A 25,676-nucleotide genomic window follows, 5' to 3' on the forward strand; every position below is an offset into this window, starting at 1 on the left:
TTTTGATATTTTGATTGTGTAAATTTGTGTATATTTTTACATTTGTACACTGCAACATAAATAAGTAAAACCTCTTTAAAGCGGACACCTACTTAATGCGGACACACCTACTTTAAGCGGACACCTACTCAAAGTGAACAACTACTTAAAGCGGACCCTACTTAAAGCGAGTTCCACACGGATTTTCTCATAGAATTTACTACTATAAAACGGACAAAGAAAAATTGTGACCAGACCTTTTGTCGAAATATCTGAGTAAAATAATGTTACTATCCAAAATGTCAAAAAAGCTTCTCTAGAAGCAAAGTAAAAGTACAATCTTTGTCCTAAGGTATGGAAGGTAAAAAAAATGTAGTAGGTGTTAAAACTAAGGTATAACAACTAACCTGTAAACAATGCTGTTAACGCAACCAGTTTAACAATAATAATACCCAAACCAGTAACACAACTGTATTACCTAGTAATTAACACAACTATTATTAACCACAACCACATCACTATTGTTATTTCTTTTATTGCAAAAAAATAGTTGAAAACAAGGCAGTTTAGTGCAAAAACAGTTGGTCCCTAATGGTCAGTGTGACTGTATGTTTTCCAATGTCTTTCAGAGACTTCTGATGATACTTGTTGGTAAACGTAGGAACGTAGACAGACCAGCTGGTGGAAATAATTAGGTTGACCAGTGCATAAAGGAAAAGAGGCAACTTCGGAAAGAATGGGAGTCAGGATATAGTAAGAGTGCGCTCGAACAGCTGTTTATAATGCAATAAGTTTGCAAATGTATTGGGAAGGAAGACCAATGCAATGAGATTACAGAGCAAATGAGTAAAAACTAATCAAGATGTTGTAAATGAGTGTATAGACAACGATAATGGTGTTCTGGTAAGCACAAGGGAAAAGAAAAAGCTTCACCTGAGTGCCAAAAATATAGTGAAAAAATAAGGAATCAGTTTTTAGATAGTATTGACGAAATACATATGTATACCATGTGTTGTATTTGTTAATATTAATATTATTATTGCCTGCAATCTGTCTGAAAATTGTCATGGTACAGACACACGAAAAGCAAATGCGATATATTTTTATACACTTTCTTTTGACACGTGAATTCACGTTAAACTTTAAGGACGGGCTACCAGTGGATTCTTCGACGGGTTAAAGACTAATCTATTATCATAATGCGCTGTGTGTCTGTCTGTGACTTTTGCAAAGTGAATTATATTTGCTATAATTTCACTTCCTATACAACATCACCTATTTAAGATACATGGAGCACCTATTACACACATGGAGAGCATTGTCTATGTTTCCTAAACTGGGTAATAAAAGTATATAAAAGTACATATTTTCTGAAAGCCAGATAAATTTCCAATCAAATAGTGTAATTTTCATAGTGTCTCAAAATAATAAACTGGAAGGGCTCTCGAGCGTAAACGGTACAGGCTTTTGAAGCTTATCGCAGAAAAACAAATAAATTTTTTTTGAAAATAACTTAGAAAAAATGTTTGATATTAAATACTTTACCTGTATTTATCTTTTTCTTTTACCTCTTAAAAAGTATTTTTTTTAATGTAAAATAAATATTCTATGAATTATAAGTTTTTCAAAGAAACAAAAAATCAAAATTTTTATCAAAAATTTCAATTTAGGTGTTTCATGTATCCTCACTATTCTGTCATTTACAAAACTTTGACGACAAACAATTTTTAGAAATTTGCTTGCCCGTTGCGTCTACTGTTTAATGCTTGAAATCAAGGAGGTTCCTTGTTGAAATGTATAGGATCATGTGCTTTTGAACGGAACGGATGAGAAGATATTGATGTTTGAAGGTTCTTTAATGATGTCTAGTTACTCATACATACATGTTATTATTATAATAGACTAGTTCTCAAGACCCATGGAAAAATTCACTCAGGCAGAAAAACAATAGAAAAGATAGGAGGTTTTGTGAATTTTACTGACGTCAGTAGTGCATATAAAAAAACTTTCAGAATTTACGTAGTTACCCACGCAGGACATGGCATCAGTTATTTCCATTCATTTCAAAGTTATTTGTCCTGAAACTGAAAAGTACAATGCAAAAGTTAGCTGATTTTAAAAAAGCTATTGACGTCAATGCGCGCTAAAGAAGAATCTTGTTTTGTGTGTCGACAGGTCATTACTCATGTCATAAAAATTCAAATGTTTGTCTTGGTGGATATTTCCATGGGCTTATCATAGACAACAAAGTATTGTCAGCTCTGGTTCCACCCCTTCCCCTTTACATAACTTTTAATAGGCGTTTCCAAATGGAATAAAACTTGGTACACTGATAATACGTCATAAAAAAAACAAAATGGTAGCAATAAATTTTTGCTTATATATGTACTTTGTCCATGATGTGATCGCACGCCTAGAATGTGTACAAATTTCACTATCTGCATAAAATTCTGAACTAAGCGGCAAATAGGATTTATTTAACATATTTTTTTGCTTTTGCATAAATCACAAAAAAGAATGCGTTTATGCGTTAAGATGATGTTTATAAAACCTCGGGAAGTATCATAGCCATGTGACATAACGAAAAAGGGTTATTGAAAAACCAAATAGGGTTAAGTTCTTTGTGCATTTCCAGTATAGTTCTCGCAAGAAATTAGGAAATCGTCAAGCGTCTGGTTTTTGTTAACTTTCATATCTTCTGTACTCGCTTACGCTATGTCACACAAAGAATTGTAACAAGTTAAAAGAAATCCTACGGTAAAATGAATTACGCATGAATTTACCTATCACCTGCAACTTCCATCTTTGACTCGCTTATTTGTTAGCCCTTGGTAATGTTTCACTTGTTCGCTTATTGCACATAATCCGGACATTCACCCGTCACACATATTTCTTACATTCTTAGCATAATGGCAAAGAGAAAGCTGCGTGCAACCATTTTGAACAGAAAAAATACAGGTATTGATAAAAGATAAACGTTTTTTATGCACACTCTTATTGCTACTTTTTTCCGGATGTTTGCGGTAAAGTGATCAAATTCCGTACCGGATGGAGTGTCTGCTAACACGAAACTGAGCCTATCCGATATGTGAAACGAATGAGGTCCGTTTCGATACAAAAAGTGAAATGATTTTGCTCCGACTAAAACGGCATCGTCTGAACAAAAGACGAAAACAAATTTCTTTATTAACAAGTTTATTATTCGTTCCTTTTGATGAAATTGAACAACAAAGATATGTTTTAACATTATCACCTTACTTCTATCACGCCCGCATTCCTGCCCCTCTTACAGGTTTTTTATAGTCTTGTATACAATTAGGAGTAATAGGGGACGCAAAAAAAAAACACAAAAGCTAATACGAAGGCTTATTCTAAGACTCTTATTTATGTACATAATTTTACAAAGGACTCTTTAAAACAGAGTGATTATTAAGATGAAGTTTCCCAAACATTTTGATGTTAATTTTCAGTTGTTGGATTTTTACTTTCTTCATTCACATCAATCGTGGTGCCTGACTGTTTACATTTCGTGCGACGATTTTGGAACCAAATTTTGACCTAAAAAATGAAGTAATATTGTTATTGTAGACTAACGCAGTGTTTGTCTTTACATTAACTTATCAGTGCCAATCAGAAATCAGAAAGCTTATTTTCCTTTCTTAGAAAATACGTGATGCAACGCATAAGTTCTTATCACCATGGAAACGCGTAATGTTTATTCTTTTCAAAATGCCTCATCCCTCGAAGAAAATAATCATTGATCGTCTATTAATTCGCATTCTGTGGACTAATTACATCTCATTAAAGCGCATTGTGAGGGGGTTTTTCCACTTTTTTCTTTTTTAATTAGGAAGACAAAAATAACGCGGGTCATTTACGCATATTGTCATACCAATGTAATTATTCGTCCATACCACATCATCCTACTCTTTACGTCATAAAACAGGTTACTTGGTAACGTAAATAAATAGCTAATAACAAGTGTTGCCAAGCAACTATATTTTCTTAATGAACTTCAAAAGCCTTAGTCGCTTCCTAATTTAATGCAAAATAGCTTAAAATTGTTTCCGATTTAGGATTCATATACGACGTAGTGAAAAAGGGAATCTCGTCTCTAAAGAATACAAATTTTGAGATTTTGTGGAAATTTCTCAGAACAAAAGTATATCATTTTGTTAAGGATCGTTTTCATAAACAGACTTCTTGAGTGTCGTAAATGGCGCGATATTCAAAATGGTGCAGGTATATAGGGCAATATTCAAAATTGTGGAGGTAAAGAGCGCGTAATTCAAAATGGTGGAGGTAAATAGCGCGATATTCAAAATTGTGGAGGTAAATAGCGTGATATTCAAAATGGTGGAGGTAAAATAGCCAAACTTACTTGTTGTTCCTTCAGCTTTAATTCTTTAGCTAACATCTGTCTATCTTCACCAACAATGAAACTGCATTCTTTAAACTTCTCCTCTAACTTTCGTAACTGACTTGGCGTAAAAATCGTTCTTTGACGTTTTCGTATTCCTCTTGATATTCCAGGCGATACATTGTAGTCGGCTGATGAGGCGCCTAAGGTGCAAAAAAAGGTAATTCAGATTATTCGATGTCACGATTTATTGAGCTAGCTAATTGTTTTCGTGCCAACGCATTTGTTAGTGTCACTTCACAGTGATTGCGACATTGTTGCTATATTTTAAATCAACAGGTATGGTAGGGTTTTTAATTGCTTTATAATATGGAGGCGTCATTGAAGAGACTTTATAATTGCATATCATTGAATAGAAGGTCGTTGTTAATCACTGTGTGGTCGAAAAGTATGGTATATATCCTTAGTATTTTTTTTCAAAGTGAACTGTAACCTCTCTTAAATAATGGTTTAAAACGAAATTTAAGTTTCTTTAGTTTTTGCAGCGAAGATTTGATAATATTGAAGTTGATAACACAAAACCAATTTTAATTCTTGAAATTAAGAGGAGAAACTAGAAGTCATTACTGAATGCCTCCCAAACCCCTAAAAACTAGTAAAATTTTTCTAGGACAGTAAAATACTTGAATAAAAAAGGTTTAGGTACTTAATGATTGGCTTAGTATAACAAACAAATAAATAAATAAATTTAATACCGGATCCAAGTCTCGCTCGGAGTTCACTGGATTGAATATGGCTTGTAGGAGGAAACACAAATCGAGTATTCAAGTGCAGTGAATGAATGGGAGATAGAGCAGAGTTAAAACTGGGAGAAGGAATGTCTTTCTTGTGGTGATTCTTTAACACATTATCTCTCGTATTATTATCATTGTTGTTGTTTTGCTCATTATAAAGAACTGTTAGTTGTTGAGTTTTATATTGTACTGATGAATGCTGGAATAGATCTTCCTCTCGTGTTGTACTCAATCTTTCATAAGGAGAAAACGACGGCAACCTCGATCTATATGTTGTTGAAAGATCTTTGTATGTAGGTGATCGAAGTTTAGGTCGCATTGGTTGATTGGTAGACAAGCCAGCTCGATAGCTAAGAGATAGAGGGCCGTAGATAGGTGATGTAGATCGGTAGCTAGGTGAAATCGATTGGTAGGTTGGTGATACATCTCGATACATTGGTGAGGAAAGTTGATATTCACGTGTAGCCACTGGACACTTTTCATGCGATGAATACTCTTTAAAAAAGTCTTCATCAGACAATCTTCGTACGACTGAGTCGTCACTGCGTGCACTGCATATGACAGGTACCCTCCGCAATAGCGATGGTGCGTCCCTCAAATGTGGTGTGGTGGAATATATTCCTTCGTGTCGATGACACGATCTGCAGCATTCACATGTTACAACCATCTTTGAAGCCAACACTTTCTCATGTCTTTCCATCATATCTGAAAGACAAAGTTTGATTGAGTTTATTTTAAGCACAACAAAATGCAGGGGCGGGAAGCTGCAAGACGTCCTGCAATAAAAACTGTAATTAATGTCTAATAACCATACACGTAATTAAGACAAAGAAAAGATTTGTCACGTGATCCGATTGTGTTTTGAGGTTATGGTTATTAACTGATTGTCTTTAATGAGTTGTTAATATCACTGAATAAAAAATTGTGTAAACAATAATATGAACAAAAATGACTGTCAACAAACCGTAACCAGCGCGACGTCATTGCTTCACTAATATTGTCTTGGTTGTGTTATTACATGGGATATCAAGACGTTTCCCGTTGCTTATGATGTTAATTTCATTTTTGTTTTGAAATCTATTAGTAATTGTGGTCGCAAAGAATAAACTTAACTTGTAAACAATTTTTAAAAGCTTCACAAGCCGTCTGTTGAACTTTTATGAGTTATATGCAGAGCAACTAGTTTTTATACTTGTCAAAAGTTAACATACACAAAGCATGGCTAGGTATATTGAGGTTCTTACCCCTATAAATTGTTCTAAAGGGGAATGCTTACAGCTGCTTTAAATAAGATTTTATGGTAAAAGAAATCGCAAGAAGCGACTAATTTGGGTCATTTGGGAGGTAGAAAAAGAGATTCTTTATTTCTAACCAAACGTGTTGACATTTTTGTTAGCGCAATTGTTCTCATAAATAAAAATATACAACATGAAATAGTAGTCAAATAAAGTCGTTTAAATATATATAAAAAATATTTGTTAAAATTGGCAAAACTTTCTTTAAAAAAGAAGAACTTAATTTGAATAAAGAATATCGTATTTCTTTTAGATCTTATGCTTCGTGCGCATCTACAAAGATCAGCAAAGGTTTGTAAACTTTTCTGGATATTGAAAATTCATCCTCGCCATATTCGCTTTTGATATTCATCCCCTTTAGAATAAATCATTTATTTTTAAGTTCTCCAAAAAGATAAATATTATAATGTCCTACAAGTCTACTTCAAATCTCAGCTGGTATCAAATCTGATGTGTGAAACGTGTACGGAAATTTCAAAATAAATGTTTTTTAGGAGCGCAGTCTCAGTGAATAGTAAAAATCTGCGGACCAAATGTGTTTGTTAGAATACACATTTTAGGTTTGGAGAAACTTGATTTACAACAAAAAAACAAGAAAATTCAGAGAGCACAGATTTCTGTCCGAAAACGATGACTTGTTATAGAGGAAAATTATAAAAAAAAATTGGGTTAAATGATAAATCTGAAAAATTTACTTAAAATTGTGGTTTCATGAAAACCTATCACAGTTTTTCCCCAAAAGAGAGAAAAACCACCTAAGTGTTATGATACAAACAAACAAGCAAAAATAGAAACAAACAAACACACACACAAAAAAAATAAGCAAACAAAAAGAATAGGGAAACAAACTAAACATAAAAAAATAGACAAACAAAGTAATTAATAAAATGAAATTTAATTTCTTGACGTCAAGATGACGTGGTATCCAAAATAAAAAAAATCAATCATTCTCACCGAGAATACTGCACGAGCTTGCGTGTGGTTGCAACAAAATGTTGTGCACAGAATGAAATTAAAAAAGGGTGCCATTAAACATGGTAAAAAATTATCTCTTTAAACAATTAATCAACTAATTACAACGGATGTCTATTCAACAAAAGAAGAAAACAAATATGGCTACCCTGCTATGGAATGCAGGTAATTAAATTATAGATACTTGTTGTATTGCCAAGGCTGCAAAGACAACACAAACATTGTGAATGATGCATATGGACATGTCCGATAACTTGACACTCATACTTTTAATTCTTTAACTTATACTAATACGGACAACTTGCAGTCATGTTTATTCTCGATCTATTTTTTTGAAAAGTTATCGACACCATGGTCAACGAAAAAATTAAAATCAGCTGAAAGAAATCTCTAAGCAATGATTGGGTAAAACGTGCGGCATTCCTGTATAAAAATATATTGAACTAAAGGGGAAAACAAATTTCTCAAATTCCATGAATATTTGCTTGTGAACTCTAAACTTTAAATTTCTGGTCAACCCACATTAAAAATAATTTAAAACAAACACAACTTTGGCGGTGTGTCTAAAAAGGGATTGTTACACAAATTTAAATTGTTGTCATGGTAATAACGTACGTACTTTTTATCAGTTTGTAATTGATTGGTTAATAACATCTTAATCGACTTCTGATTGGTCAATAGATGCAGTGATTTTGATCGCAGTAAACTTGTTTTTCTGTTGATTGATTAGTATTAACTTAAAAAACTTTAAAGAGCACTTTTCCAAGAACTCAAGAAAAGTTAGGCACAAATTGTTGCGTGGGTAACAAATTGCTTGAGTCTAGCAAGGTCAAAAAGGTTTTTAAAGTCGATTTATTAGCTTGAAATTGGTCATTCACATTTAATGCGTCTTATGAGAGGGTAAAAAAAGCAGCAATTAGTCATCACCTAAAGAATTTAGATCACTTATAAATAAGGACCTCCAAGAGGGAAAGACTCTTGCATATATCAGAGGTTTATCTTTATTTATAACTTTATCTGTATTTATAATTTAAGAAATTTAAAAAGTACAAGAAAAATAGAAAACTTACTAAACTTGGTTGTATATTAGCTATCTTTTTTATTCAATTTTAGAATCAGTACCATCTCTGTTTTTGTGAGTGGGAAATTATTGTTTCTTGCTAAGTTTTTATTGTCCACGAGGCAGCGCCAGTTTGAGGCCAAAGGAATCTTTATTTGAAGAAAAACCTCATTTAAAATTACAAAGCGGATATAGCAAAACCAAAAATAGGAGATGTATCAGGTTAATTTAATTTATTAATTGATGAAGTTAGTCCGTGCGAAGAAAAATGTGGCACAACAAACAGTAAAATGCTGTCGATAATCAAATTTTGTTCCCAGGGCTTTTTTATAAAGATCGACCTTCTAACAATATTTAAGACAATACTGATTGGCCGTTCGTTCGTTTGATTGATGTTTTATGTACAATAACCATGGTGTAATTCTCACCGAAGTCAATTAATTCGAACTGCAGACTGTAGAAGTTTCTCAACTCCAATTAAAATAGTAGTATAGATTGATTTTTTACGCGGATTTAATTTAGCGATGGGCAAAATGTTTTTTGTTGTGTATATAACTTGGCGATGAGGAAAAACATTTGCAGAGCAGAAAAATATTTGAATTTGGTTTGAATTTAATTTCGCCGTGCTGTTTTTTGTGTACGTATGATTTTTAAAATTTCTGCTTTTGAAACACTAGAAATAAAACTAGACATTTTATTAGGCGATAGAACAAAAACAAAATATTATTTAAGTTGTATAGCCAATAGAAACCTAAAATTTTAAACAAAATATTAATAAATTGTATACAAAAGATTTTTAATTTTTGGGTTTGACTAGCACGGCAGGAAAAATAAATTTGGCGTGGATTTACATTAGCGTTGGTTAGAAAAGTAAATACTTGTACACTCACTTTGGCGATTTCAGCCCAATCTCGCCAATTTTATGTTGCGCTAAAAGTTATACGAATAATAGTAACAAATATTGAATGCAGGATTATTAAACTTTGTTGGTTGTTCCAAATCCTTTGATCTCGAGAAAAAAGCCCTTTGAAAAAAAAATGTACTAACGTAGCGTTGTCCTAACGTAGAAAATATATTATTTATTTTGTTCTCTAATTCTTTAATACCTAATTTTTCCTTTAAAGATATTTTTCTTAACAATGATACCACATCAACAATCAACAACAAACAACAACAACAACAACAACAACATACTACAACAACAAAAACAAAAACAACAACAAAAATAACAACAACATACTACAACAACAACAACAAAAACAACAACAAAAATAACAATAACAACAACAATCAATTTCCTCGTCCATCCTTATGGCGATAAATAAAGTTAATTTATCACCCTCATTAACAAATACAAAATCAAAAAATAATAAACAGAAAAAAGAGGTAGAGGTATGCTGGCATGTTGAATTAAATTTTCTGTTAAATTAATTAGAAAAAGTTTTCGTGCTATGGGTTTCGTTGTGTATAGCTTCATCGTTTTATTTCTAATTGAGTAAACCTTTTTTCCTTTAGGTTGGTGAACAAATGTTAGCAGCAATTTACAAAAAAAACGAAATAACAATAATAATCATGATAACAAAAAACATATACAATAACAACAATAACAACAAACATCAATAACAATGATATTATGAAAATTAAAGTTTATTTATGTGGCAAGTATTATGAAGGTTTACTTCCCTTAATATTTATATGCTTATTCACATGCGATCGTGTTGATATTAAAACAAGCATGTCCAAAGGATACAATTGGTTTGCAAATCTATTAGCTTTCCAACAATACATTACAATGTAGCTACACAACAATGTCATGAAAGGCATATGCCACCAAAGTTGAAATTAAAAAAATTCAACTCTCCTTTTTAAAAAATAGAATTTAATGAAAAAAATTACCTTTAATTGCAAACGGAAGTAATGTTTAAAAAATAAATGATGAGAAGAGAAAGTTCTACTGCTTACCAATGCTACTGTTTGCTATCTTCAAGTACATCCCTACAACAGACTAACCGTTTATTTTGCAAGGCTTGTTTTTAAAGTATTGGAGGACATTACGTCTCGTTGAATCTAACCAAACATGTAATTAAATACTAATTAAAAAAAGTTAAATTTGATTAAATACAGTTTAATAATGTCAATTGGTTTAGTTGTATTGTTACAATATTTTATCTAATGCATAGCTACGTACGTGGGGGATGCTATTCTCAATCCTACACCATATATCGTGAGAAGTGGAGGCCGATGAGTGTGCGTAATGTAAGGTTGGTGATTCACTTGATGGCGAATAAAAGGGACATTATTAAATTTAATGTCCTTTTCTCTCTGATTTGTGTAGGATGTTCATCGCATTTTGAAATTTCTTTTTTATGTTTATTTTGTATTCTTTTGTTATTTTTTTGATTTTTTAATCTTGCTTGTTTCTTACCATTTTCTGTTTTTGTACTGCTTCTACAGGGCTAATATATTTTGGCATTTTCTCATGCAAAACATCATTTTTTTTTTCTCGAGCAATATTACTATTAATTCAGATGACGTAATGCGTGTTGGGTGGGAAATGTAAAAATAAGTATCAAAAAATCTAAACCTGATTATTAAATTAAAAATCTTTTTTTTAAAGAGGGGAGGGGTTGAAAGTGTACATTTTAGGGAAAAAAGCAAAAAGGCTGCATGTAAATAAGCTTCCGATTAAGTATTCAATAACAGTCCTTGAGCCAAAATGTGTGAAAATTGAGCATCTAAATTATTGTTCGCAATTTTATGGTCAAAACGTCGCTCCCTTTCTAAACTGCGTCGTTTATTTTTAAATTAACATTTAGTAAAACTAACAAGGGCGTATTCAGTTTTCAACGAACAACAAATAAAGGTAGCTAAATGATGAACATTTTTATGCATGTTTATGAGACGTTGAATTCTTCCATTCACATACAGTACTTTATATTTCCCAACTTTTCAGGCAAAGCATCACACTTGATAAAATTGTAGGTTGGGGAGAGTATAGTGAACAACTAAACTTGGCTTAGTGACAAAAAAACACAATAATTGTGAATAAATAATGGAGAAACAAAATAAGCAAATATGGAACTGGAAAGTAACGAGAAATAATAAACGAAGGTAAAAGTTGAAAGATGAAAAATAACTTGTTTTGTTTTGTTCAACAAAGTAATTAGTTCTCATATCTGTCACTTCGTTGACTTATTGTACTAAATGATTTCCTAGCAATTTTATTTTCCCAAAAACAAGTTATATGGGTTACTAAATAACAACCATATTAACCATATTGTTTTCTTTCTGTCTGTCTGTGAATTATATGTTGTAGTTGCTTTAAACATTAAAAAGTGATTTTTGTTTACTTGACAACTCATTCTATACGTTTTCGGTTTGGCGTTGTTTTTTATGGCTAAACAACTATAAGTTAATAATATGCACCACTGTTAATAAACTGATCATCAATTAATCAGACTCTAAGTCATAATTTCATCGTGTGTAGTTTTTCTGTTCGGGGGAGTAAAATAATAATATTTAACGAAGTATTTAGACCCTTTACTAGAAATATAGAGAAATTCTTACACCCTTACAAAGTTGGATAATATTAAAATCAGTTTTCATAATAACAAAAACGCTTTTTTATGTTTTTGCGTATAAGTTTAAATTTTACCATTTCATTTAAACTTGCAATTTAGTGGCAAAGTGTTAACTTGTTCGCGAAGACATGAAGAAGCTGATTTTAATATTTTCCAGCTTTATCCTAAAAGTAACTTTCTTCCACTTGCTGCGCGTAAAAAATAAGAACTTAAACCAACATCTTAAACAACAAAAGCAACATTAACACTAAGAGTGATGAAATAAAAAAAAGGTACAGAAACATCAAAATTTTACCTAACACGACACTGTTTTCTAAGATTTAACACCATTTTTTTCCTGCTTACTGTTTTAGTTTGTATCACCAATGGGAAAGCTTAAACAAGACAAGAGCAATTAATGTAATGATGCAAACAGCCGTGACTCATCTTCACACCCTTCTAAAAATCATACAGTGAACCCACGTTTTAATTAAAGCGGCGATATCGCATTGAGGTGACGCTTTTAAGTGGTATGAAAGATGTTTAAAGTATGCCAAGAGTAATTCACTTGATATGCTGACTCGGAAGGGAAGCCAAAGCATATTTTAAAAGCTTTTGCTTAATGAATCGTTAAGTAAATTGGTCTTATTAAGTATGGCAATATATCCAGTGTATTTTTTATTTTGCTAATCATATGTTATCTTATAGATTAAAAAAGCTCCCCAGTACTTGATCATTGCGTTGGAAAATGTGTCAAATTATTTTCGTCTGTTCACTCACAGCGTCATGAGGCATATAGGCACCACACATGCGGTGAAGTGTACCTCTGCGTGTTACAAAATAACAGTGGGCCGTGATATGCAACTTAACCACGGAACAGCTTTAAGCAAGCTTAAGTTTATTAATTCTAATGGGACCGCGAACAACAAGAAAATTAATTAACTGTTTTTGTCCTGCTATTTTTAGCGTGTCATCATGGTTTTTCATACGAATACAATGAATGACGTCAAATTTACCCACGCTGTACTTATTATTGTATTTCCATGACACCGTAACAGTAAATGTTAATCGAACACATACAAGATTGAAATGTTAATGAGATAGCTGGAAATTTGTATGTTGCCATGGCGACCTAAATAATACACTGATTCGATCTGTCGTTTGCGTAACAATTACTTTGGACAATTCAAATATTTGAGACAGCAATTATAAGTTCCATTAGCTTGTATTCCTACATTTTTAAATGATTTAACCTACGCGATTTCTTCCTGACTTGTCTAATTTGTCAAAATTTATTTTTACTTTCCGACACATTCAATAAGTCATTATCAAATCATTAAATGGAAATTAAAAGTAAATCTAACACAACCACCGTGGACTTCTACAAGCCTCACGGCTCACACAAAACGTGGTCATTGATGCTAGCGCTTTATTCAACTTAAAAACCAATTCCCTCGCGCTGGACTGATAAAGGTGTAAAAAATATAGCACACGTACTTTTGAAAGTTAAAGAATATTTTGATTACAATTCTAAACAACAATCCCGTGGAAAAAACTCTCTATTTCTTTTCTTCCTCCTTCTTCTCTTTCTCGCTACTTTCGCTACCATCTTGCCCGCTTGTTAATTCTTGCAGGGCGTTTTGAACGGCTTCGCTATTGGGATCGACTCCAGGAAGGTTGCCAACGAGGTGTTGTAAGAAGGCTGGATCGTTCATCACAGCGCTGTAGTCTTGATCTTCTTCCATCGGTTGAGCTGACGTGGTGGCAGGCTAAACGAGACCAAACAAGACAAATGATGAAAACATTTCTGACAGGCACATATACGGCGGTAAATTTATTATATGCGGAACTTTATTTTGAAATAACAGAATTAAATTCTAAATATATTCTCATTTGCAGACTAATATTCTTCTCAATTCTAATCAACTTTTTCGCACTGGCTGCAGTGGCAACAGGACTGGCAATTTTTTAAAGGTTCTTGTACACACACGATCAGATTTCATATGATATATAGCTACACATTTTATTACACGCAGCCGAATGCTAACGGCTGACATTTAGTTTATCATCTAAGCAACAGCTAAGCAACTGGTTAAAAGTTTAAAAAATTGAGAAAAGGACACTTAAACCTAACGAAGAATCCAAGTCTTTTTTTTTCTAATAATTAATAACATCGATACTCAAAAACAGCAAGTGTATAAATAGCCTAAATCTTGTAAAATTTGAACATTAGTCAGTAACAAACATCGGAGAGACTTTGAGTCTATAAGCAAAATTTCGTCCTGAACTACTAAGACTTAAAACACGTCCTATCTTCCTATATCCTATACGTCCTATATGATCATAACACCTTTGTGCGTCTAACCATACATCATAAATAGTATCTTACGCGATTTAGATTATGTGATCACTTCATATAGAATAAGATCGTGTAAAAGCGGCTTAAAACAAGATAATTAAGCGAGCAATTACAGAGCAACCACCACCACGCTATTATTTAACGACACCAACAATTTCATTTAAACTATCATTAAATATGAAGTAACATTCATCAAATTGATCCGAATGCTGCTAAGCACGAAACAAAAAAGTAAAAGCAAATGTCGTCATTTTGTCGTAGGAGTGTAAACACACAAAAGCATAATGTTGCGGAAAAATCCGCCCCCCTACTCGTTTCTGGTTAAACTGCGAGGCATGTAGAAAAAAGTATTTTTTAAGCGAGTTCTGAAAAATCAAAACTCTCTCTCTTATAATCTGATAACAATATCGAGCCTAGAAGTTTTAAAAAACTGACCTGGGAATTTTTGAAACACAATGTTTGTTTACATCTCATCAATGATTATATTAATAACCATATTGCGTTAATATGGACAATTTCTGTCACCTCAGACGGGGCGCTTTTTTCATAACAAGAACAAGATAATTTTTGCATATTTAATTGAAATAAAAAAAAAACATCCCGGAAAACCTTTTTCAATATAAAAACGGGAGAAAATCATCTCGGCAAACACTCCGTCCTGGCCCTCGTCCCAAATCGCTTCTCATACACACAGCTCTAAATAACCAATATAAAGTAACAGTTTTTGCAAACATATCCATTTTTATCGCGTTTGCAAAACGAACTCATAAAATAGCTTGTGTATGTAGCTATATAGAAGCAATACTTTTAAACAACTTAAAAACAAAGCAAAGGGAGGTCCAACAGATTTCAATCTAACGATTTCCTGATTTTCCTGGTTGGGTTGGCTAATTGTACTGAAAAGAAGCATAAAAAAGCAAAAAAGCCTGATATCACAGGCGTTTTAATACAAAATTTGCTATATCGCTTGCAAGCAATGTTTTAAAAAAAGAATCCTTTTAAGGAGCAATATTTATTAGTGACAAATTATTTGAAGTTTATCGGCTGCCAAGTTTCCCAGGTAAAAATAATAGCAGCATGATGTAGCACTTTTCAATTTGCAAGTCATATTTAATTAACAGTAGCGTTAATTGCTTAATAAAAATTTTATTGATACAGTCGAAAAGTAAAATGAGGGTTCACATTAAAATATTTAGACAAAATTCTTGACGTTTTTGTCTGCAGAGAATTTTGCTATAATTTCCGTCCATACATTTTTTTGCGGCGAAACTTTCAAACGAATTTTGGCCCAAGCCGACAAAGTTAATGTCGCTAGATTGTCGAAAGACATCAATTCATAAAACTTTATCAACGCAAAATTTTTTCTCGCGGTAATTCGCGAAACTTAAAAGGAAATGAAATTCCGACCAAAGAAAGGTTTAGCCAATTTAATTTTAAGCTTTAACAATAGCTATTGATAATTCACGAAATTAATGCCCCGCAAAATTTCCCAAGAGCATTGATTCGCGACAGTTTACACAGCAATATCATTTGATATTGCACATTCCCGAAAGCTTTCAAAGATTCTCCAATTCGCGAAAGTTTCTTCACAAAAAGATTGAAGAATGCTGAAACATTCTATTAATTTTGCTTATAGTAAGGTAGGGTAAATTTCTTTCTTTACTTCAAAAACTTCAGTGTCCTTTAAAATCAGTTTCGAATTCACAATAAGGAGCATGTTTTTATGACAATCCTATAAGTGTCGGAAAGAATAGAGTTTCCTGTGAGTATACATCTTGATGGGTAGCAAAAACAACTTTAGTGACCTACACGAAACACCTTAGATTAACACATTAAAAGTGGTGTATGCCATACACATTTTTCCGTAAAAAAAATCCGCCAATTTTGCAAAAAGTAGGACCTTATCGACCAAAACGAAAAATTTAAGGGGGCGAAAATTATGAACGATGAAAAATATGGGGCATTGTCAAATTCCAATATTAATTCATAAAGTGCCAAAAAATCTGATAGTAACACAGCCGATGGTCTATTTTAAGGGACAAATCTTAGACCAATAAGACAGGTGCTTGCTAAACTTCCTAAACAACGCCACTTCCAAAACATGCATACACGTAAAATTTGTTAAAATTTGTAATCACACATAAAAAAACTACAAAAAACGACATTTTTTTTCTGTCTTATAAAGCTTATCGACAGCAGCCAATGAACTCGAGACCTTAAATTTTTTTGTTGGTTTGAGATTATCAAAAATCTTTGTTTGCGAATCCGCGCGAAAATTGGCAGGCTTAATGTGACATTCTTTTCTATCTAATATTTTAGCTATGCCTACGAGGTAAGATTGTTTAAAGAGCCGAATTTGCATTTTTAGGGATTTATTGCAAGATTCTTTTTGCACACGAATATATATACTTCAATTCTGATCTGCCGACCCTTATTATAGTTTCTTGTTCAAAAAATTAGAACGACTTTTAATCACGGAAACAAAATTACGACATGAAGAATGCAATGAATTTCGAACAGCTCGTTAATTTCTGCTGACTGGAGTAACGATTTACAAGCCGGTAGATAAATCAAATCAAATGACATGATATGTTACACGAGTTTTTTTAATATTAAATATTGCTACATGATTATAAAAATCTTTGTAATTAATGATTTGTTTCTGTCAAGATATTAGACCGTTGTTTTTCTAGCACAGAAATTTGCTTAAACTTCCCGTGATATTGGTAAAAAAAATGTTTTATTGGCGATTTGTTTGTTCCGACAGGCTGAACGTCAGTCAATTATATTGATTCCTCCCATCTCGGATGTCACTTTTGCACTGCTCACGATATATTTCTCATCACATTTTGGTATAAAGCGAACAGGGTGGGAAGTTAAATATTATTTGTCCTGACTAAAGTAAAAATTTCCTTTCCAAAATTTACCCAAATTTTTAACGTTTACACAACATAAATTTATGGCATTATGGAATTTGCACTAGAAGATATACAGCCGACAGCTATATTTTATACAACAAAATTTACTTTTTTTAAAAAAAATTTATTTAATTACAGAAACAAAGTTATGGCAACCATTTAAATATTTTTCCTACTTTTTGACCCAATTTTGAAATATCAAGGTTTTTCAAAAAACTTTTCAGATTCTCCGGTTTGCTGGTCACTTTGACAAGAAAGAAAAGTAGCACCCTAAATGAAGGGAAATGTTTTACCTCGCTTTCCATTGCAGTTGGAGTTTCTGTCTTCGTCTCCGCAGACTGATCTGTTGATTCCGACATGGACATTTGAATAGCAAGTGCGATTTGTTCGTCTTCAGTCATTGCGTTATAATCGACACCACTACTACCTCCGCCCTGTTGAAAATGAAAAATAAGAAGAATTTTCAACAGACATCGTCATTTGGCAAATACTCAGGTGTTAACAATTCTTGATTCACGTCGTCGAATTTTTGCTGATTTATAGCTGCATTCAACTGAACAACAGAAGCATGCAACAAATTGTCGACGTGAAACAAGCAACTAGCATTCCACGTCGGCAATTTTTTGCCAACGTGGAATGAATTAAATTAGATTGAATAAGACAAATAAACAAAGTTAGTACCTTAAATTAATTTTCGCAAATTTTGCGAGTTTTTGTAAATTTCGTGAAAACAAGTTCCCCCGAAATTTATTAGAGAACTCGCATTCGCGAAAATTAATTTTCACGAAATTTAGATTTTTAATTGTACTTTGAGAAAAATAATTCATACTAATTGTTTTCTTCTGTATATAGGTGAATATTTATCATAGCACATCCGTATTTCATTCTCAATAGAGAATGCTTCACCCCGATCAGACCTATGATCATGACGGGCGAGTATAATGCGTGTAAGTCATACTGAAAAAGAGCTACTTTGTTCATCATTAACATACTGCCAAGCAGTATGTTAGTGATGAACAGAGAATGAATTTGAATCTAATGAATTTGATGATGACATGAAATAGGAACGCTTGTTCGACTAAAAAAATGCGTATTTAATGCAATTTTTAAAATGTTTCGGAAATGTTCACAACAATTCTAAACTTCGATTTAACTGCCTAGTTATTCAAGCTATTGAACAACCGCGGAGGGAAGGAGTGAGTGGTTTGTGTTACGACTCCCTATACGGGCAATAAAGTACTCATCATGAGGCATAAAATGAAATAAAACCCTTAAAATAAAAAATCTTACACCAAGTGATTGCAGTGCATTCATAAGTAAGTTATCTTCATTGGTTGCAGCAGGCACCGCATCTTCTGTACCAGTCTCCATTGCTGTGTCTATAGATTCTTTTTTAGTTTCTTCTTCTTGGCGCTGTCTTTGTTCTTCCATGGAAACACGGAGTGCCTTTAAAAAGTGAAACTCAGGCTTGTTGGTTAAGTTTTTTTTGTTATACTTCATTAAGCGCGAATATTGTAAAAGTAACTGTTGCAATTGTACAATACATACAAAACTGCATTGCTTTGAGAACATTAAAACATTCAAAAAACAAACTAATAAACAAATGAATAAACGAATGAATGAATGAATAAATAATGAAAAACGAACAAATAAATCAACCAAATAAAACAAGACAATAAAACAAGACAATAAACAAACAAACCAAAGCAAGTTCTGGGTCCAGGTTAGGATCAACATCAAAACCACCTCCAAAATCAGATGCCGGGGTGTATCCACCCTCGCCTTGAACGATGGCGGATGTACGTAGAGCATCTGTTAAATTCCCAGGTGGTACAACAACCAAATGACTCCTATATAGAAAAAGGAGAGCGGTTAATTATTTATACCTGTGTATTCAGTTGGTTTAAAAGTATAAACAAGGAAATACCCAGTGCCTTCTTTACCATTCAAAGTTTCAATAAACTGTGTCAATTTTTCTGATGTACTCGTCTAAAATAAAGGAAAAAATATAACAGGGGAATTACAAAAACAATATAAATGTTAATGAACTTCAGTTTACTTACATCTTCTCCAAGTGCAACCACATCAACATTTACTTTTTCTTTCTTTAATTTTTTTGCCAACTTGACTAACTAGATATATAAAAATGAGGTATTTTATTAAGTTTGCAAGATTGGGCAGCAAACTTGCAAACTTTAAAATATGGACCTACGTCTTTGTCCGAAGCATCAATTGGACTTCCAACGAAAGTGACGATTCTCATGCGGTGATTCTTTCCTTGTCTATGTTTCAATGCAAGCTATAGAAAATAAAAAAAGATTGTTCAAAGCAACAATGCTGTATTTAAAACAAACACTTTCTGGTTTTCGAGAAAAAAAAATTGTCGACATTTTATCAATCAACATACATGAGCTATTCTAATTCCAGTTGAAAACTTAGCTTCACCGCTAGGTTGTATATGGTGAAGTTTTGATAAAATTCTACCCACATCTGTTGTAAGCGTAACCAGGACTTCTAGACTAAAAAAACAACAGAGCAGCTTGGTTATTGTCAACCATTATATTAAACATGTACTAAATATAGTACATCAGTTATTAAGGTTGCATTGACAGAAAAAACATATGGATTGTGAATACTTTCATTGAACAATTTGTAATTTATTTATTTATTTTTTTGGAAATGTAGCTACATTTACAAGAAATTATTTGGATATTGTGAAAAACAAGTGGCTCGTTTTTTCATTTACATCTGGAATTTTCTCTAATTTGTTTGCTCAAAAATTAAATTTTAATTATAAAATAAAACCTTGGTGCCCCTAAAAATCTTTATTCTCCATGTATTTCCATTTATATCTAAGTTTTTTCAGGTATTTCAGAAGAAATAAATTAGAAGAGAAATTTCTAGGTATTCCAAGATAAAAGAACAAAAAATTGTATTTCCCAGGAAATTTTAGTTATTAAAAAAAATCCTGAATTTCTATGATTGTCCACATATTTTTTCCAATGCTGGCCACCTTGCTAATAAAGTTTTCTTATGTCGTAAGGTATCACACATATATTCTGTGGTTTGGTAACTTGTGCATTGCAACACTATGAAGACATAAAAGGACGTTAAAGAAATTGCTTACCCAGCAGATGTCATCAGTGCAACATTATTTTCTGGATTTTGTCGAGTCTTTGCATGACATATAATGCTCACAGCATCTTGTTGAGCTTGTATACGGGTTGGGAGAAAATCACCATTCCTTGTCCATTCACTATTGTCAACGCTACAATTTAATAAAAAATAATTTAAAAACAAATCTACTTGTCCAAATTTACATAATATCTAAATACTTTAAATTAATTAATTTTTGCCGAGACATAAGGCCAAGGCCAAAAATATGCGTTTCATAAAGTTTACCTTTAGCGAATCAGTTGCTTTGAGATATTTTTTTCAAACAATTTTATGAGTGTTTTTAAAGAATGTAAAGAAGTACTATTATCTTGCCTTTTTATTTTATTTTGGGCCTAATAATTAACATAAGATAACCTTTAATAATAAATAAATTTGATTATATTAGGGGAACAAAAAAAGCCCAGTAGCTTTGACAATTTCACAAGAAAATAAATATAATGTAAAAACCAGTGTTAAAAAGGGCATTTTAAACAAAAAATTTGATGTTTGTAATAAAAGGTTAGTAGCAGGACAACTGAAGTTTTTATTCTGTATAACATTTTTAAATAATAATAATAATAGCATCCCTTTATTAAGTACATATAAAAACGCAGCATAATCAAATCTAAAATTCTTTAAATGTGAATATCTTTTAAGCTCTATAATATAAGTCCAACGTCATTTTATACTTGGGTTCCCTTTAAATGGTGATACAGAGCATAAAAGAATATGGCAAAATTTTTGCCACCTCCCTCTTAGAATATGGTGGTAGGAATAACAATACGTCATATTATTGTTCAAAGATTGTACTCATTCATTGCAAACAGGATAAAACTTTTAATTGCTGGCACCCCATGGGTGCTATCTTTACTTCAGTAAACTTCTTTTTGCTGTAGAGTTGACAAAACAATGTGATTCACAATATCTTCTCTGATCTTTTTTGAGTTAAAAATCAATGAACAAAATTGCATTAATTTTTTAAAAGAAGCTAAAAACATTTAAATCCTAATGTTCACTATACAGTCTATGTGGTTTTAAAAATATTACCACTTATCTGTTCAGTCATCGTCACTGAATAGTATAACTATTATCATGTCATGAACAAGCGAGTTTATTCTAGGCTACGATTCTTTGGCTTTTTATTATTTGAAGAGATAATTAGAGGAGCGAAATTAACCAATCAGATCACAGCAATTAAAGTAATTAACTTTTTCACAGACCCGGATGGTAGCAATAGTTTGATTAAAATTTTTCCTTTTTCTAAAAGTTCGCTTTAAGTTACGTTTGTCCCGAATCATTTTTTGCACTTTTTCCTAAATGTTCGCTTTCCAAAGTGCGAGTAACCATATTTCCGGAAGTTGATAGGAAATACTATTGATATGAGTATAGGAGTCTATACTATTCATGGTTTCTTTTACTTTTCTTGCTGTCCAACCAGACTATGATTCTTGCTGTCCAACAGGTCTATGATTTTTTTATTATCCCAGTCTATAACATGATCATTCTTCCAGCTATGGTCTGCAATCTCATTCGTTTTGTTTCACCGACATAAACAGCATCACAATCTTTACACAGGATTTCGTAGACAATATTACATTGACTCTCTAGACATATTTTGTCTTTCGGATGCGACAGTATACTATGTAGCGTGTTTTTAGATTGAAACACTGGCTTTATTTTATGATCTTTCAATACCCGACAAAGTAAGTTACTTGTCCCTGGTATATATGGCATACACACTGTGGCTACTGGTTCATTCTCCACATCTTCGCCGTCACTGCTCTTACCAGTCCTGTTCCTAATTTCCCTCTTAACCTTTTTAATGGTCTGTCTCGAGTACCCATTTGCAAGTAAGACATTGTTTATATGAGATAACTCTTTCTTTCGGTCATTCTCTCCACAGACTACATTGACTGCTCTGTCCAGTAATGAGGACACTACACTTTCTTTGCAGGACATTTGGTGATTAGATATTTGGTGATGAGATATTGATCAGTATGAGTTTGTTTGCGGTATACTGATACTGATAAGTTACCACCGTTGCGAGACACTAGAGAAAGAATCTCTATTTTGCCTTTGTAGATTTAGAGAAAGCTTTTGATAGAGTATCACGTAGAGTTATTTGGTGGGCTATGAGAAAATTAGGTGTGGATGAGTGGCTAGTTCTGATTGTACAGTCTATGTATAGCAATGTTAAGTCGTGCCAGGATTAACGATTCACAGCAATCTTTAAGCTTTGTAGGGTACAAAGCCTAAAGATTGCTATATTTGCTTTGAAGGCTAAAAATTGCAGTATTTTGTTATGAAACATAGCAATCGAAACCACCATTTTTAAATGTGGTATGTTAAGACCTAAAAAGCTTTTTCTTCTTTAAATGAAGCAAAGACAAGGAACAATTTTATAAATTTGAATATGTTATATTATTTGTTTCTTTGTTAAATGCTTATATAAATGAAAATGTATAAAAAAAATTGCAGATGTCATAATTTTAAAATTGTTGAGGGAGCGGTGTAACTTTCACAATAGATCGCAATAGATTACAATGCTCATGAAGCTCAAGATGTAGCATTATGGATGCTACAAATTAAAGTTTTGTTGTGGTGGAAGATCAACTTTAACGACTATAATTTTGTTCTCTAGATATATAGAAGTTTTCCAAAACAGTAAATTAAGATCACAAGTAAGGAGGGTGTTATATAACAAGCTTTTTTACCTCTTTCACATCAACATTTTATCTTCAAATCCTACAAGAACTCTAAGTTAAAAATAAAATGCAGAAATAATGCAGGCCTGGTCAGTAATGGTGTGCAATCGCATGTGAAACCCTTCACACATTAATTTTGGTGTACATTTTTCACTTGCCTTAGCCCTGTCATGGCATTATAGACAATACAATTTCTGCACTTATTAGAACGCTGTAGCAATGTTGTAAATCACGTTGGCAAAAGTCATGCTTTTAAACATTTTATAGTAACACATATTTACAGTATTTTTATTTTAAAAAAAAGGATTGTTCTCAATGTAATCTTTTAATTTTAGTGTAATTTTTATATCGTGAAATGCGAGTTTTTGTGTTTTAGCTACCCACTAAATTTAAAACAAAAACAGAAAAGCGAAAGAGCTTTTTTAAATTTTTTCAGAGAAAACTATTACATACAATGTGCCATGTGGGAAATCGCTCACTATATTGTTTTCACAAAAATATGGTTTTGGCCTCAGTAGCAGTTTCTGGGGGTCTTAAATATTCTAAACAACAAACGTACCTGCTCACTAAACTTATGCTACCCAATGCTAACTAGGTGCACATAAATGGCTTAATTTCATCGCTGAAGATCGTTTAAATTGAAACTAATAAATACACAATTTTTCTAGTTTTTATAAAGAAATTAACCTTTTTGTGACATCTGTCAAGCGAGAAAGGAACATCTAAAAATAGTTTGTTTTTAATTGCTTTGGGAAAACAATTTGTTTCAGAATTTCTTTTCATAATTTAGATTCTTTTAAAAAAAATTTCGACATCGTTTCCCAATTGTATCCCAATCTTCTCCCATTAATTTGTGAGATTAAAAAATTAAATAAATTACAATCATTTCTAAATCAATTCAAATTGGTTCACGTTAGTTGCATGAAATGATCAGCAAACCATTTTAAAGGTACTGTCCAGTAAAAATATAATAATAAAAAAGTAGCCTGAACTGAATTGCACTTTTCTTTTTTTTGCAAAAATATAAGTATATATTTCTAAAGTTTTACAACTCGAATAACATTTCCTTTATGTTTACAAATTTTTCATATCGAACGTTGTCGAAAGCAAATTTAAACGGAAGCCATTCTACATGAAAGGGAGGCTAAAATAATATATTTGTTGTGACGTAAGCGTTGGGTTCTCGGCAAATCAAAACATTGTAAATAGAAAATGATTGTTTTACTCTGAACAATATTACCAGATTAAATTCAATTTTTTTTTTAATTTTACCCCCTTTTTAAAAAAATGTAGCAATTTATGAATATTTAATTTCAAAGCATGCAACTCACTTTCAGAGATAGAACTTTATGTCCCTGTCCACACAAACAGAATGTCTCTCTCTACACAAATCAAAGTAGATTATTTTAAAGCTGCTTTATTTTTTATACTGAGAACAGACGCAGGTAAGATAATTTACGTAAAAGTGTATCTACGCAGACATCTGTTGGAGTGGCCGATGCTCAAACGCAGACAGCATCGTGTGATGATGAAATGAAAAAATCTGACGCGACATTACAAGTTAAATTCCTTGACGAATCTGCATAATTTTTTTGTAATATACCAAACCATCAACTGTGAATCAATGGTGCAGAAGGTCCCTTAGGCCAAAGGAAGTTGTACCTCAGTTTACCGTCGGCCGCCCACATGTATATTTACCACCGCATGAAAAGTGTCATTATTTAAAAAAAATGTCATTATTGTCTTCACTTTCCCTCCAGAGAATGAAAATATCAAGTAATCACTCAAAGAATATCTTAATAAACCCCTCTGACATGCTTTGCACATCACCACACCAATATCACTGAGGATTTCCAACAACAACTCGAATTACACCGCACATGTCGTCATGCTTTATTTCCTGACCCTCCGATTTTTAGTTGCCCCTGAGCCATATTCTTAAACCGTGCATGAAAAAATTACTGAATTGGTATAGTAAAACATTTAATAAAAAAATAAATAAACAAAAAAATAATTAAACATTCAATATACATGGTACACCTGAGATACAGAGACAACAGTAAACTGAGGTACAAATCCCTTCGGCCTTTGTTCCTCCAGCCCATCACTAATATTTTTGCTAAGTGGTTTTAAAGGATTATGTATAGCCAGAGCCAAAGTTATGTAGTAAGTAGAATTGGCATTTTGTTAATAAATCTATTTAATCAGCCAATCACGGCATTAGGACAGTATAACGTCAGCCTCTGGCTAGTTCAAAATTTCCTCTCTGTGTCCTTTAATGACCTGTTTTTAAGTTGGAGGTAAACCAAAGATTCTAGAAGAATTAGTTAAATGCAGTGTAGGATCTTACCATACAACAGTAGATTCAAGCACCATTCTTATTAGGGTTTTTTTCAACTGCAGCTTTTGGTTTCTCTTGTTATTGACTGTGAATCAGCAAGTCTGCTTTAAGTCGGTTCCGTTAGTTTGGACTTACTACACACTTACCTCGAATAATTGTCAAAGAAATGCGAATTGC

General features: G+C 32.5%; 2 protein-coding genes and 1 long non-coding RNA gene across 5 annotated transcripts; 1 reads left to right on the forward strand and 2 right to left on the reverse strand.

The window, feature by feature from the left end:
- Positions 1-3,036: 3,036 nt before the first annotated feature.
- Positions 3,037-12,415, reverse strand: LOC130644904 (homeobox protein Hox-B4a-like). 3 transcript variants are annotated; one of them, XM_057450687.1, is made up of 4 exons: positions 12,337-12,415; positions 5,095-5,838; positions 4,361-4,542; positions 3,037-3,537 (listed from the first exon to the last, which is right to left on the reverse strand). In XM_057450687.1, the coding sequence occupies exons 2-4, from the start codon at positions 5,834-5,836 to the stop codon at positions 3,439-3,441; spliced, it is 1,023 nt and encodes a 340-aa protein (XP_057306670.1). In that variant the 5' UTR covers positions 5,837-5,838; positions 12,337-12,415; the 3' UTR covers positions 3,037-3,438. The 3 variants fall into 3 exon arrangements, with proteins under 3 accessions (XP_057306670.1, XP_057306671.1, XP_057306669.1); XM_057450688.1 differs by lacking the exon at positions 12,337-12,415 and adding an exon at positions 7,383-7,608; XM_057450686.1 differs by lacking the exon at positions 12,337-12,415 and having other exon boundaries at positions 3,038-3,537; positions 5,095-6,102.
- On the forward strand, positions 6,219-13,285 carry LOC130644905 (uncharacterized). The gene is made up of 4 exons (XR_008982639.1): positions 6,219-6,359; positions 6,682-6,719; positions 9,976-12,313; positions 12,395-13,285. It is a non-coding gene; the product is annotated as an uncharacterized LOC130644905 (long non-coding RNA).
- Positions 13,286-13,517: 232 nt separating this feature from the next.
- LOC130644902 (26S proteasome non-ATPase regulatory subunit 4-like) lies at positions 13,518-25,671 on the reverse strand. The gene is made up of 10 exons (XM_057450684.1): positions 25,509-25,671; positions 20,425-20,565; positions 19,705-19,816; positions 19,510-19,596; positions 19,361-19,429; positions 19,225-19,286; positions 19,000-19,147; positions 18,588-18,743; positions 17,591-17,731; positions 13,518-13,789 (listed from the first exon to the last, which is right to left on the reverse strand). The coding sequence occupies exons 1-10, from the start codon at positions 25,532-25,534 to the stop codon at positions 13,580-13,582; spliced, it is 1,152 nt and encodes a 383-aa protein (XP_057306667.1). The 5' UTR covers positions 25,535-25,671; the 3' UTR covers positions 13,518-13,579.
- Between the last annotated feature and the right edge of the window lie 5 nt (positions 25,672-25,676).

The sequence above is a fragment of the Hydractinia symbiolongicarpus genome, chromosome 5, assembly GCF_029227915.1.
Source record: "Hydractinia symbiolongicarpus strain clone_291-10 chromosome 5, HSymV2.1, whole genome shotgun sequence".
Classification (NCBI taxonomy): domain Eukaryota; kingdom Metazoa; phylum Cnidaria; class Hydrozoa; order Anthoathecata; family Hydractiniidae; genus Hydractinia; species Hydractinia symbiolongicarpus.